Genomic DNA, 14,234 nt, shown 5'->3' on the forward strand with positions numbered 1-14,234 from the left:
TTGGGTTTCCTTCCAAACCCATCTGCTTTTTTTTTCTCACCAACTTTGAAAACACTAGTTCTTCAAGAGAGCAAGAAGGCCTGAAACAGGGCTGTGCTGGTGGTGGATGTATGGTGGTCCCACTGATGATCACTGGAGGGAGATGAGAGTCGGAAAGAAATGAGAGTTGGAAAGAAATTGTCTCGTGTCTGCCATTATCACTCTCTGGGGAGGTGACCCCACTGCTTTTTTTCTCCCTCTCCAACGGAGAGTAAAAAAGAAAAGGTAAAATTGGCTGCTGCTGAATTTCTCTTTCAGGACAAAGGAGGAGGTTTATTATCCTGCGTATATTTAGCTGTGATAGATCTGATAATTTAGATTTTCAGACTGTCAATCAATAGCTAAATTTTGTCTGTAATGCACAAAAAAATCTGTCACGCAGTCCAAGTTCATACAGTATTTTAGGATGAGAAATGATACACTTTCCTCATGTGTATGTATATGGTGTATATATACCTAAGAGAGAATGACTATGAAGAATCATGGAAATAAAAGTCTTTTCGCCTTTGGCTGAAAAAAAAAAAGTTAACAGTTACACAGCTCCACACCCATTTTATTTAAGGGTAAAGAGTCTTTAGAGTGGGGCTATTCCAGAACACCTGCTATTGCACTCCAGGTATTATAATTTCACTCTGGTGTTTGCAATATTCTCTTTACTTAAAGCAGGAAAGTATTTAATAGAACTAGTATTCACAAGAATTGACTTTTTTTTTACTGTTGCTTATCATTGTAAGACAAACATATACACTTCATTTCAGTGTTCTTTTATCTTTCTTTGTCCTTTACACTTTTACTCTTTCACAAGTGTCTTGTGCTGAAGTAGTTAGCTGAAAGGCAGTTTAAGTATAAAAGCAGGCAGTGTTTGACTTTTGAAGCTCCTGTGGGAGATCCTGTATGTTCCAACGGGCGTTTTGTCCCAGTTTTTGATCTTTAAAGCAATCATTGGCTATTTTTTTTTAATCTGTGTCCTTGCATTATTGGGTATGAAATCGTATTTTAAATATTTAAAAAAATATATGGGGCATTAAATTTTTAAAGCATTTTGCATTTTTCTAGGAAATTATATATTCCCCATTTTTATCCATAAATATCTATTAATTCATCTTGTGTATAAATTTTGTATCTCTAATTTTATGATTTAATCCAGAGCATCCCAACATCAGTTTTGGGGCCTGCTCCTGAGTTTGGGGGGACTTCTCCTTCTTCTCCCCTTTCTGTGTTCTTCCTACATCAGCCAGAGGGGGGCTGCCCCCAACTTGGTGTCTGTTTAGGCTGTGGATGCCTGGCCTTGCACAATCGTAATAAAGATGTTTAGATTTTAGTGAAGTGTGTGCTGCTTGAATAGCTTTTCTGTGTCCCCTCCCAGAGCAAGGATGTCAAGACAGAGCTGGTGCAGTTAATCTGAGCCTGTTTACTCTCCGTGTACACCATTTTGTTAACCTTGCAAGAAAGCAAATGTTTGTTTCAGAGCTCACATTTCAGAATTGATTTTGGAGTAAAGTACTTGATCATTTTATTATTTATTATTGTAGCTGTAGGGTGATAAAATAGGTAGTAATCTGTCTGATATATTACATATTTATAAATTGCATTTATATAGCACTTTCTACTGTCTTGCTTTCTTCCCATGATACAGTTTTTGTGAAGACTACTAACCTAATCCTAAACTTATACTCTTACAACAGTGCTTGTCCCCTGTTGCCTCCTTTCAAAGCAGTGGCTTTTCTTCACAACCTTTGGAATTCTCATCCCACGTTACAGTCTTCTAAGACTTCAAAGGGTATTTTGCATAGGACCAATGTTAGGTTTGTACTCTGATATTTAAGCATATAAAACCACTTGTTTTACATGACTGAAATAAGCATTTATGGAAAATTTTGATGTAACTGATGTGTCCAGTTTTCTTTTTGGATTGGCTTTGACTGAGTCATATTGGCTGAAAGTGATTTATTTATTTATTATCATTCGCATTTAGAAACAGTATAATTTATAGCAAATGGGAAAATTTTATGTTTGTGTGTGGGTAGATGGATTTTTAAAAATATCTCTATTTATATCTTGCCTGTCTGTATTTTACTGATAAAAGTAAAACTTTCAAAGGACTGTGATGCACAAATGATGTGCAAATAAGCTGGTATCTGGGGATTTGCAAAGGTATTCTGACATTCTGATTGCTTAAAAGTGTAGGTAAACTAATAAGTGCACAGCTGAGTCTGTATTCAAAGTAACAGTATGCTGGTATTTTTATATACAGTGAAGAAATTTGCCTGAACCTGTCTTTTGTCTTTTTTCCCCGTTTCCTCATTTGAACTGAAGCAGAGTTTCGTCTGATTTAGAGCTAGTTCTGAATATGTTGTAATTGGACATAATCTTTTTGAGTTCATCCTTTAAGAAAAATGACTGGGTTTTCTGCTCACAATGGGCGTATCGGTATCGAAGCTCAGCAATGTGTCAGGGTAATTCTCTAAAGCTCTACGCAGATTGAAAAGATTATTGAAGAATGCATGGACACTTTTGTGAGAAGTCTGAAATAGAAGGGGGCTAAATCCCCAGTGGGTAGAAGTTATATAATTTGGTGATGCTATGCTGATTTATGCCTCTTGAGAGTTTGCCTGCAGCAGAAGCTGGAGGTGATGAGAAGAGATTGGATGAGAGAAAGACCATCCAGGAAAAATTCATCAAATTTGTCATTCTTGAAAGGACCATCATAACATATGGTAAGGCATATCATTTACCTCAGGCTCGGAGGAAAATGATTTCTGCTAGGAGAATATTAATTTTATTTCTTACAGGATCAGCTGACAGGGTAGGCTTTCTCCTGGCTGGTCTTCCCCTTCTGTTTTCTCTAAAAGGAAGGATGGAAGCTTGGAAATGTCTTATCTGTAGCAGACAAGCAAGTTGGCATTTTGCCATCATTTTCTGCTAGCAGAGAGGATAATGGTAATTATATGTCAAAATTTAACATTTCTCTTCTTTGAAAGAGAACTTTTTAATGCAAAATATTTAGAAAAGTCAGATCTATTCTGAGATGGATAAGAAGCTAGATTAGGGAACTGACAAATTTTTCTTAAGAAAAAGGAGTTTTTCTTCCTCTTCAGGGACAAGGGAGAGATGAAAAGGATCAAAAGAAGGAAGGTGTGAGGTGTGCAATATAACTAGGCTGCAACTTCAGTATTGTGTTATATTTGGGAGATACCCAGAGCAGCATTGCCTCTCCTGCAGGTCCTTCTCTGGAAAGGCTGGTAGCACTTGCATTGCTAACGGGTTCCAGCATTTCTGATTAAATCGTTGTTTCTTCGTTTATCAGGAAAATAAATGTATGTTGTGCTGTGCAACGTGGAGTCCAAATTCCATCATCATCTTTTTAAGGAGGGGAAAATGTTTCCCTATAATCAGTTCTAGCATCCCCAGTGGTTTCAAATTAAGCCCTTAGTCAACCATGTCCTTAGTTTATAAAGAGAAAGGTTTTCCCAGGCCATGGCACAAGTTACAGTACCGTTGAGATGCTTAAAATGGTGGAAAGCTTTGCTTTCTTTAAAGTCAGAAAAGGAAGGCATGGTCATTTTAAATGTAACCTATTAATCTTCTAGACACATTTAAAATTTATCGTTTCAATCTGATTTTACAAATAAATTTCTAGAATATGTGATTTACATAAATATAATTTTGTTAAGAAAATAAATGTACAATTGTGAGCTTTGAGGAGATTTTGTACTCTTCATTTGCTGTATTTTTCCAAGAACAAATATAAGCAACCATCTCTTACATACACTGGAATTATAGGGTTGCTCCTCAGCAGTCTGAGAGAAAGGGGAGATGTCTGCCTTCTCCTACATTGTCTTCTTGGAAATGGGATGCCAGATGCTTTCAAGTTGTTTTTGAAGGTAAAAATACTGGATAGAAATCTTCCTTTCTTTTCATTGCTTTAAAACTGTATATTATACATTTATTCTAATTTGTTGGCAACATGTAGTGCGGTGATCTGGATTGTCAGGGACCAGCCTGAGAGACAAACTTCAGTTTTAGTGCTAGGATACAGCAACACTGTCAGTGGGGTATTTAGAAACACAGATTTTGATACAGCTACATTAACTGTTAGGCAGAATTGGAACCAAGCAGTTCATTTACAAATTTTGACTATGCAGCCATGGCTCAGGTCTGCCTGTGCTTGTTTCCCATTTTGTTTTATAAATGTTTCGAGTTTCCTTTGACAACAGTCATGCTTATCCACAGATGAACTGATTAGACTTATGTAACGCCTGTTGAAATAATCACAAAAAGGGAGTCTTTGAACAGTATCTCATTTGAGAGAACAAAGTAAGCATGGCCGTAAAATATAACAAGTTTTTACTGAGTTAATAAATTTAAATTTACATTTTCTAAATGGTTTTCCTTTTTGCCTAGAGAAGGATATTTACACTTTGTAACAAATTCCCCCCAATAATTTCATGGGAGAATTAAATAAGAGATATATATGTAGGCTGGAGAAAGGTAATAGAAACAGTCTTGTCACTAGAATTAAAGGGGAATGGGCTATCATTAATTACTTTTGAGCTTATTCCACTCAAGTACAAACATATTATCTGCGTTGATCTGAGCAATCAGCTGAAACATAAGATCTGATGAATTACTTTGGTTAAGAGAAATTGCTGAGCTATTTATATTGTTAATACCATTCTATATATTGAGACAAAAGCTCAGTGTCTTCAGTATAGGAGAAATCAACTGTTACCGAGTCATTTTTAGAATCATAGAATGTTTGGGGTTGGAAGGGACCCCTAGAGGTTTGTTTACTTTTTTTGATTCAGGGTTCTAAACTGATTTCCAGTCAGTGTTGAGCCCTAGGGCAATCTCCTGATTTTCCTTAGGTCTTGCTCTTGGTACCAGTTCTTTTGTACCTTAAGCTTCTGCTTTTTTCTTCACTTGTCTGCATTGTCATGATCACCTCTTGTAGAAATATAGGTGAGAAAGGCACACTCTTGGTCTTTGAGTTTGATTACCTGCTCTTGCAGACCTTCAACCTCTGATAGTTAAAAAACCCCCAGACTTTAATGACAACTTTGTATGTATTTGTACTTGTTCCAAAATTGTTCTTTTACATGAACTTGTATCTTGACGCCTACACAGATCTCCCCCTTAGTCTTTTGTGTGATAAGCTAAACAAAGAAAATGTTTTCAGTGTCTTCTCAAAATTTCCCTGACCATTCTAGAAGCCTTTTTCTCTTGTAACTTGAATTCCTTTTTTAGGCATAGATGATCAGGATCAAGAACATAAAGATTTTAATGGAGCTTCATGTTATTGCATTCATGTTGATATCTATCTATACATATCTTCCCTGATAATTTAAAAATTTCATTTCCATAGGGACATCATGTTGGTAGCTCATAATTACTCTGGGATCATTTTTGTCCCCACAGTTTCATCCCCTGTAATTTTCAACTGCTGAGCTCTCAATTCTTAGCAAAAACTTAATAATCTGTAAGTTCACATCTTTGCATTTTGCGTAATTAAATTTTACCCCAATTTCATTTTTGTGGCCATAAAGGTAATCCATGTCTTCTTGGTGATGTTCCATTCCTCATATATCAGCAGTGCTTTCCAACATGAGAAATTTTTTGAACAAACCCAAACCATGATTTTTTTTGGTGTCATTCATGCTACTTATGCTCTGATCATTAATAAAAATATATAGTAAAATTGATCCCCTCCCAAATGTTGCTGAGGAATATGCATTAGTATTGTTCTTCCAGCTCTTTGGTACAGAACTACATCATCTCACCTTACTTTTACAGTCCACAATTCTTTTTGCTGAGCTCAAATGTTCTCTGTCATGCATGATCATTAGTACTGGCAAACATGAATTAAGGTTCATTTAAAAAGTTGAGTGACAGAGTTTCTGTTGTATGCTCACTCACTACGTAGGTCAGGTCTTTTTGATATGAAGCTGATTTGTGATAGATTCAAAGTGACCATTATTTCATCTTGCATAATCCACAGGACCTCTGGATTTGCTCGTTTCTTTCTTTTTTTTTATTCTTTCTTTTCTCCTCCAAAGATAAATGAAATAAAAGCAAACTCTATTTGTGAGTAATGCTTTTGTATGATATAAAGGGATACTTGTTGGTATTCTAAAGGGGATGGCTTGACAGATTTTTGCTTTAACATCTCTCGGAATAAATATCTATACTTATACTTTATAAAATAGTATTGTATTTATACCCTCTCTTTGTTTAAACATTGCTAATGAAATGTTAAAATTTTGACTTTTGCAAAATAGTAATTGTATTGCTGTGAGGAAAAACATGGAACAAGTTCTGGGAAAAGATTCCACTAGCTGGGATAATACACATGAAGAAATAACTGTGTATTTCTGAGTCCTTTTATAATTTGTACTGAGGTCTTAACCTAACTCAGGAAAACAGTGTTCTATCTTGTCTTTTGCTAGATCTTGAATTCTTCAGGTGTCCAGCTGGGGGAGAGGTTATGTACTCTTTGTGAGCAGAACTCTAAGTGATGTTTCTGACAGCTGTGGTTATAGCTCCTAGCTTTGCGTTTTTCACTCTTTGAGTGGAGATCATCATGTATAGTACAAGATTTGCACAGTGAGAGCATTTTTTTTATTTGGTCACTTCTTACCATCTTGCTGGCCTTCATATCCTAGCTAGGTGGCTTGTGGGGACTTGGAAGTGGTTGCCAGCAACTCACAGATGCAAGGTACTCCCTTATGTAGGTGTAAGTAGCTACTGATCAGAATACAGTATGCAGAACTGAGTGTTTGCATAGGAGTAAATAACTTAATATTTAGTAAGGGTGTATTATTTTTTTTTAAAATTGCCTTTGGAAATAAAAATATTACGTTAGGAGATAATTTCCTTTTCATGCTGATGGCAGGGAAGGCTATTTTTGCCTTCTTTTACTGCTGAATCACTCTTGTCTATTTTTTTTAAGGACCTTTTGTCTCCTTGTGTGTATATATTTATACCCTGTGCACACAGATTTAGGGAATTAAAAGTGAATTCATGAGTTATTCTGGAAAAACTTTAAAAGTGACATCTTTCAAGAACATTCACAGTGTTCAAAGCGGCACCCTGACTGCCACTGTCAGCAGCAGTAAAAAGATGGTGTCAGGTTGTTGGGCCTCAAGATTAACTTGAGCATCAAGTCTGGCCTGATCCAGTTCCCGACTGCACTTTAAAGCCTCCTAGGGCTTGACTGACTACCCTCTCCTAGGCTACAGAACACCTCACCGGAGACCCTACACAAATGTGTGGCTGGCTGAGTTCCCTTTCCCTGTAAATGAAGCGTTCTCATGTTGAGGCAGTTGCACACTGTGTAAAGTAAATAAATTAAAAATTGATAGCAGACAGTTTCTAAAGAAAAGTACATGGTGTTCATGGATGAGACCAGTTTGCTATTCTCCGTGCCATAATGTGAATGAGCCAAACTTGATTAACTCTAAGTTACTCAAAAGTACAATTACTATAACGGTATAATAATAATGTTAAACTAACAGAATAGGACCTGGATGAATTAATTTAGAACCATTTACTTCTAGTTTCAGCTTCTGCTTATATTTCCAAGTAAAGAAGGACATCCAAAATAATTTGAATAGCATGCAAGCTGTAGTGGAATTAGGAAAGATCTTCTCCTCTAAGTTTTATTTGTGTGTAAAATTTGACCAATATCAATATATCTCAGTATGTGTTGCGGGGATGTTCCTGTGTGTTTAAGGATATGGACTGAGTGCCTCAATAGGGCTTTCTCATTGTGTGAACAGAAGTTGTTTTTCTGTGGGTCTAGAATTCAGGGGAATTATTAAATGATAACTTTTTCCAGTTTGTTGGTGATGTTCTTTTGCCTTAGTTGCGTGATTTTTTTTTTTTTTTGCATAAGTTTGTTGCCATAATAATAGCAACTCTAAATATAAATAATGACTTATAATAATCAATTTCACTTGCATCAAGTATGTGTTTTAATAAAAAGTCCTCTATTACTTTGCAGTCTTAATAACTTAAAAATTCCTAAGGAGGATACTGTACATTTGTTAGCTTGAAAGGTCTCTTGTATCAGGAAAAAACCCATGCATGATTGTTTTGTTTGATATCAAAACACATTTTTGCTGTCATAATACTGGCACGTTTTCAAGGCATGCTGTTTTCTGGCTGCTAGCGGGGAGTAATGGAAACAATGCAGCGATCATGCAATTTATTGAAAATAAGCACTAAAAATACTTAGGCGAGCAATGTTTTTAATTTAATAGGGACTAGATTTCATAAGGCTGCATAAAATAGCTGTTTCAGTACCACAGGGCTATTTAAATGCCTATGAATTGCTGCCTATGAATCGTTTATAATTTCTTTCTGGTAATTTTGCTTTGGATCCGATTGTGATGCTTCTTCTGAATGGTGATAGTGCTTGTTGAGGAGTGGTCATGCAAGCAAAATTTGATAACCTCGATATGTCACTTCATCTGCCGTTTTTCTTTTGTTAATGCAAAGCTGGTTGCATAATATCTAATTTCTCCTTTAGCTGACCACAGATGAAAACAAAATCTATAATGGCAGCGCTAGGTTTTATAAAAAACGCAAGTGAGGAGTTGAAGGATGTGGCTTGTTCTGTTTGGATGATGCAGGATTGCTTTAAGCAGTAAGCTTACTGTTTTCAGATGGCATTAGCAGCATCAGTGATATAGCTGTGTCAGCCTCCTTGACTACTGGATGTCTGTAATCGCACGGAGGAAACTATATTTAAGATCTGATATCTTGAGGGTAATGACTCCAGCACTTACTGATGGGCAGAATGGGTGTTAATGCTTTCTTCACTAGCCCAGAAGATTTTGAAAGATAGATGGGTCTGTGATGTACTTTTGTAAGACAGGAAATGCAATTTTTGGGGGTCTCTGGAAATAGAAAGGTCATGCAGCTTGGAACCGGTGAGACATTACAGTCTCTAAGTCATCAGGTATGACCTCATAGTTTATACTAATATTTCTAACATAAAGGTTTGTTTTACTGTTTTAGGTCATCTACAGTCTCTTTGTCTGTGTAATTGCTTCATGTTGGATTTGCTACAGGATTTATAGGGTAGACTGTTTACATAAGCAGAGCGATGTATATCTTGGAAATTTAATGTGTTGTTAATTGCAATTTGAACAATGTAAGGTTATTGCAAATATATTTTTAACCTCTTTTTATTGTGAATATGATTTCTTTTAACTAATTCATAGTAAAAGGTTATACCTTTGCTGTAAAGTAAAGTGGCAAGATTGTGTTGCATTTTTATTTTGCTTTATCTTTCCATGGCACACAAAGCTATTGTGTGAATGTGTGTGTTTGTCGTATGAAAAGCAGTATAAAGCAACTGTTTACCTACAGTGGCAGGTTATTTAAAACAACGTATCACATTGTGTAACAGGACCGAGCTATTCTGCAGGCACAGATCTTGCTTCATTTTGCAGTAGTAGATGATTTTTTTTGCTTCATTTCAAATCAGTTTTAAAAATAGCTCACTGAACACAACAGTGAAAGTTTGGCAAGATAACTCTCCCCTTTTTAATTATTACAGTCAGTGACACATATGAATACTAATGGATTGTAAAAGAGAAGGTTAATAACTTAAATATTTAGAATGTTGTTTAAAACCAAATTAATTTTACTGAAGCATGTCTCATCATTTTTGTTTTTAACTGTTGCCAACTTTATTGCAAGGCTGATACTTCTGTATCTGTTAATGTAGTGTGGTGATGGATAGGAAAGTCGGAGAGTCGGAGTACATGAAAGAAAACAAGTTATGTGGGTATTTTACATAGGAAGATCGTGGCCTAATTTCATGTGTGGAACACAAAATGGAATTGGAAATACTGTTATTACTTCAGGTGATAAATGCTAGATAATAGCCATTGTTTCCCTTGAATACAGCATAAAGCAATTATATTTGAAATTGTAGGAGAAGTTTATTTAAAAAAACGATATTCAGCTCCATCTTAAGAAATTCTAGATGTATTTGCAGAACATTTCCATGGCAACGTGTTTGGCCATGTGTTTTAAAAGCTCAGCTGAAGCCTGAAAGTAGTGTGCAATTTTTCTGTCACTGCTTTACCCTTGTGAAACAACAATTTTCACGTATGTCTGGACTGCAGATTGGCAGGGGTGAGTGGTATTTCCTGACCCCAAAGCACAGGATTAAGTGATCAAGATTTTAAAATATTTTCATATTTCCACCTAGAAATGTAAACATGTAAAACATGGATTTGATTTTGCATTTAGAACTGTATTCTGGTTTCACCCCCATTTAATAACACATTGTTGGAAGTGTATGTGTGTGGGAGACCACAGAAGACTAAACTTAAGAATGTGCAGCAAATTGCTTCAGTAAAAATGGCTGCCTTTTCATTTTTAATTAAAAACATATTTGTAAAAAATGTTGTATTGCTTTTATTGGCCATAATTTATAGTTTCCCAGTCTACTTATCCAGCTTACGTTCTTATTAATAATGGGGAAAGACTGCCCTGCTCTTAAGCTTGGTTAGGTTTGGAATGATTTAACTATACCTTTCACTTGCTACAAGATCTTTTTAATCTGTTAGAATTTATTTTTCAGTATTTTAATGTATTAGTCACAATGAGTACATTCTGTTTCTTGGCATTGGAATGAAATTCCTGAAAGTATTGGTTTCATGGTATTTTGGTGCTTTGCAGGATATTTATGGACTTTTTAATAGGACGAACCCTCCCCCCAGCTTCTTTGTTTTCCTTGTTCAGGTATAATTTAAAATCACGACTTACCTGTATTTTGAAGTTGTTCCTGAAGTCTCCTTTGCCCATTTAAAATGCTTAGATCTCCATGGAATTTTGCGTAACTGGAAGCTGTAGCACTATGCCATGCACTTAACCTGTGCTCTGTTTCATCATTTATATTAATTCTGGAAACTGAGGGTGTTTTTGAAATGTAACATTGATAATAATCTCCAGATAGTGCAACAGACATCCACTGCAGCCTGTTTAGGCTAGAAACTGTATCTACAGAGAGAGAGCGAGAGCAAGGAGTTGGACTGAAGTGATCTGAAAACTTAAAACTACAAACTATTTTTCTTGTTTAACCCTCCCACCCTGCCACCCAAAAAAGAAAGGTTTAAAGTATACTTGCTGATATTTGGACATATCGCACAAATTTGGAGTAATTGAATCCAGTGGCAACGTGTTGGTATCAACTTAACAAGAAGGTTTTTTTACACCTTCTTTACAAGCATACCATCCCTCTTCAAATTGATTGCAACTGTCAGTATTTGAAAAATGCTGTGTAAGGAAGGATCTCTCTGACTAAAGAATTCTTTCCCCTTGACTGTGCATTACGAATACATATCTGTGTGAGTATGTGTTTCCTTATCTTTAAACATTGCTATTCACAGAACTTGATAAAGATCTTAGAAAGAAACAAAGCTCTGTATGGATGTTTTAGGGACAGTGTTAACTAGCAAGTTGGGCAAGAAGCCCAATATTTGTGCCATTTACCAATTCTAAACATGAATGCTCACACTCACGCACGTACTCAGGTGTGTAGTGCTTTTACCTATTACTGATTGCTGTTCTGATTCCATGCTACTGAATTCTTTTTGTTCTTCATAGTGCCAGTTTTTAAGGAAATGGCAACACTAGGACAAATAAGAGATTGTGGCCAAACATTCACAAATGGCAAAACAATGCTAAAAGCAAAAAGTACTTTCAGAATAAGTTGAAGGAATTCAAGTCCTTTTGTCCTACATTAGTCTCCCTCCCAAGAGATGATCCTATTCTCTGGTCAGATTCTCCTCGTTTACTACTTTAATTCTTATACCAAGCCATTGGGCCTAATGACCTGAATTAGCGAAGGCTTAAGTCAGAAAGGTCTAAAATAAAGTAACATAGCATAAATATGAAATAGCTAACTGCAGGGTCATAAAATACGTAGCTAAATCACTAGTGTTCCTAGAATGCTGTATTGCATTTAGTATTCCAAGAATATAACCACGTGTTCATCCTGAATAAAGATTATTTGAAGGAGATTTGCAGGGATGCAATGTGAAAATGTGAATAAATCTCAACAATAATGCCACAGTAATCTGTTAAAAAAATTTTAAATAGAGTCATAGTTAGTCCCAATTATGTTGTTAGTCCCAGCCTGAAGAGGTGGGAACCACCTAAGAGGGAGTAGTAGGGAAGGTGACCATATTAATGTAGTAAAAAAGAATGGTTATGCATTACTTAGAATGGCAGTTTGGAGAGAAGAAGCAATCCCAACTATGGTTTGTTCTTTTCCCCCCCTGCCCCGCCCTGTACTGAGCCTCATAAATAATATGACTTGTTCATATTGTTTCTTGTTTCCTTGCAAGACAATATTTGTTTTGCTGTACTCAACTTTTCATTAAGTTACTAATAAAAACCCAGAAACATGAGTGCTGCTGCACTACTGTGATCAGGACCATTGGTCTCATGATAATTTCTTTCAGTAGAAGCTGAGTATGAGTAGAAGCTGTTCCATAATTCTGGTAAATCCCAATAGATTGCTTAATTAATAAAATCAATATAAACTACAGAGTAAGCTATATAATGCTTTCCATTGTGCCATACTGATTTCAGTGTGACCCTAAAAGGAGAGAGTATCACTTTTCCTGAATAATTTAAAAATTGTGTATACCAGTAAGAGATTACAAGATGTGGCTGTTGATAAGATGGGGAAACACCGCTATTGCAATTTTATTAAGGGGATCAAGTTTTTTCTTATACTGAAGTGATACTTCTCATATTTTAATCTGTCCCCATTTCTTCTTGCCCTGTCACTGGCACCCTTGAGAAGAGTCTGGCTAGGCCTTCGCTACTTGCCCCCTGGTCAGGTATTTCTATGCTCTGGTAAGACCCATCTGAGCCTTTTCTTCTCCAGGCTGAAACAGTCCCAGCACTCTCAGCCTCTCCTCCTGTGATTTTTGTGGCCATTTACTGGGCTTACCCCAGTATGTTCATATCTCTCTTGTATGAAGGGAGCCCAGAACTGGACAGAGCGCTCCAGTTATGTCTCAACAGGGCTGAGTAGAGCGGCAGAATCGCATTACCTGGGAAGGAAATTTGGATTCTCTGTTAACTAGTCAAACTTTGGACAGGAATCCTTGAAAAATGAGGACTAAATGCACTTAAAATTATAAATAGTAATGTTTCTTGCTAATCTTATGGAGAAGAAAAGCTTTGAAAATAGCTTTGCTTAAGTCATAACAGTTGTTTTAGTGATGAAACCTCCTGTTGTTTTGGAATGTCTTATGTGGAATCTAAGTCCCCCAATGCCAATTGATATAAGCAGAGAATAACTCCTGAAGGGAAAGGTGAAGCTTTAATATTTTGAGCTAAGCAAATTTCAAAGTATTTGAATAAAAAGATACCATCTAGTATGATATCACTAATTAAAAATAAAAGTAAACTATGGAGAACGTGAACTCTCCAGGGATTCATAAGTTGTGTTTTTAGTCAACTCACTCAAAATAATTTGTTAATTTCTAGTGGAAACTCAGAGCTTGCACAGAGCTCTCAAATGTTCTTAACTGATGCAGCAACCATCAACTGATAAAAAATATTCAGCTTGGTGCATTGAATGAAAATGCCAGCATTAAGTGACATGAGGGAGTGTTGAAGTATTGTAAAAATTTGCTCGGTTTTATAATAGCTTCCCACTTTACTCCCAGGCTGCTTAAACAGAACAAAAATGGATATAGGAGCCTTCAGTGATGCAAGATTCGCCCGTTCCTCTCCAGATAACATAATGAGTTCACTTGTTTAAATTCTCTTTAATAAAGATTTTATGCAGGCATACAGAGTCATTAAAATATGTGCAAGAAATCATACCCATATGGCTTGCATCCACATTTGATGCAATTAAAACTGTTCTAACAAAAGCAGTATCAGTTTTATGTCCCAATCCTGCAATTAAAATTTTCCAGGAAAAGCAGTGTCACTTTTATGCCTGAATCCTGCGAATAGAACAGCAGAGAAATACCTTGTCCTTGCATTAGTAATGGGAGCTGCAGTTGAGCAATTCCATTCAGGTGTGGAATCTGTCTGGAGGTAGGAGTTGTTATGGTGGAGACCTGAAGTCAAGCTTATTAGCTGAGGGGGTTAACTGTGCTTCAGGAGGTTTCTGTCTGAGAGTTAGCCATGCAGGTCAGTTATACCAG

The 14,234-nt window shown here is 36.2% G+C and overlaps 1 protein-coding gene across 2 annotated transcripts in view; it reads left to right on the plus strand.

The window, feature by feature from the left end:
* The first annotated feature begins 8,920 nt into the window (after positions 1–8,920).
* SLC4A10 (solute carrier family 4 member 10) overlaps positions 8,921–14,234 on the plus strand; it is a 124,209-nt gene continuing 118,895 nt past the window's right edge. For both annotated transcript variants that reach the window (XM_035896211.1, XM_009640735.2), the window contains exon 1: positions 8,921–9,001. In XM_035896211.1, coding sequence (XP_035752104.1) covers positions 8,921–9,001 — 81 coding nt within the window. The remainder of the gene's footprint in view (positions 9,002–14,234) is intronic.

The sequence above is a fragment of the Egretta garzetta genome, unplaced genomic scaffold, assembly GCF_000687185.1.
Source record: "Egretta garzetta isolate BGI_Z169 unplaced genomic scaffold, ASM68718v1 scaffold16, whole genome shotgun sequence".
Classification (NCBI taxonomy): Eukaryota; Metazoa; Chordata; class Aves; order Pelecaniformes; family Ardeidae; genus Egretta; species Egretta garzetta.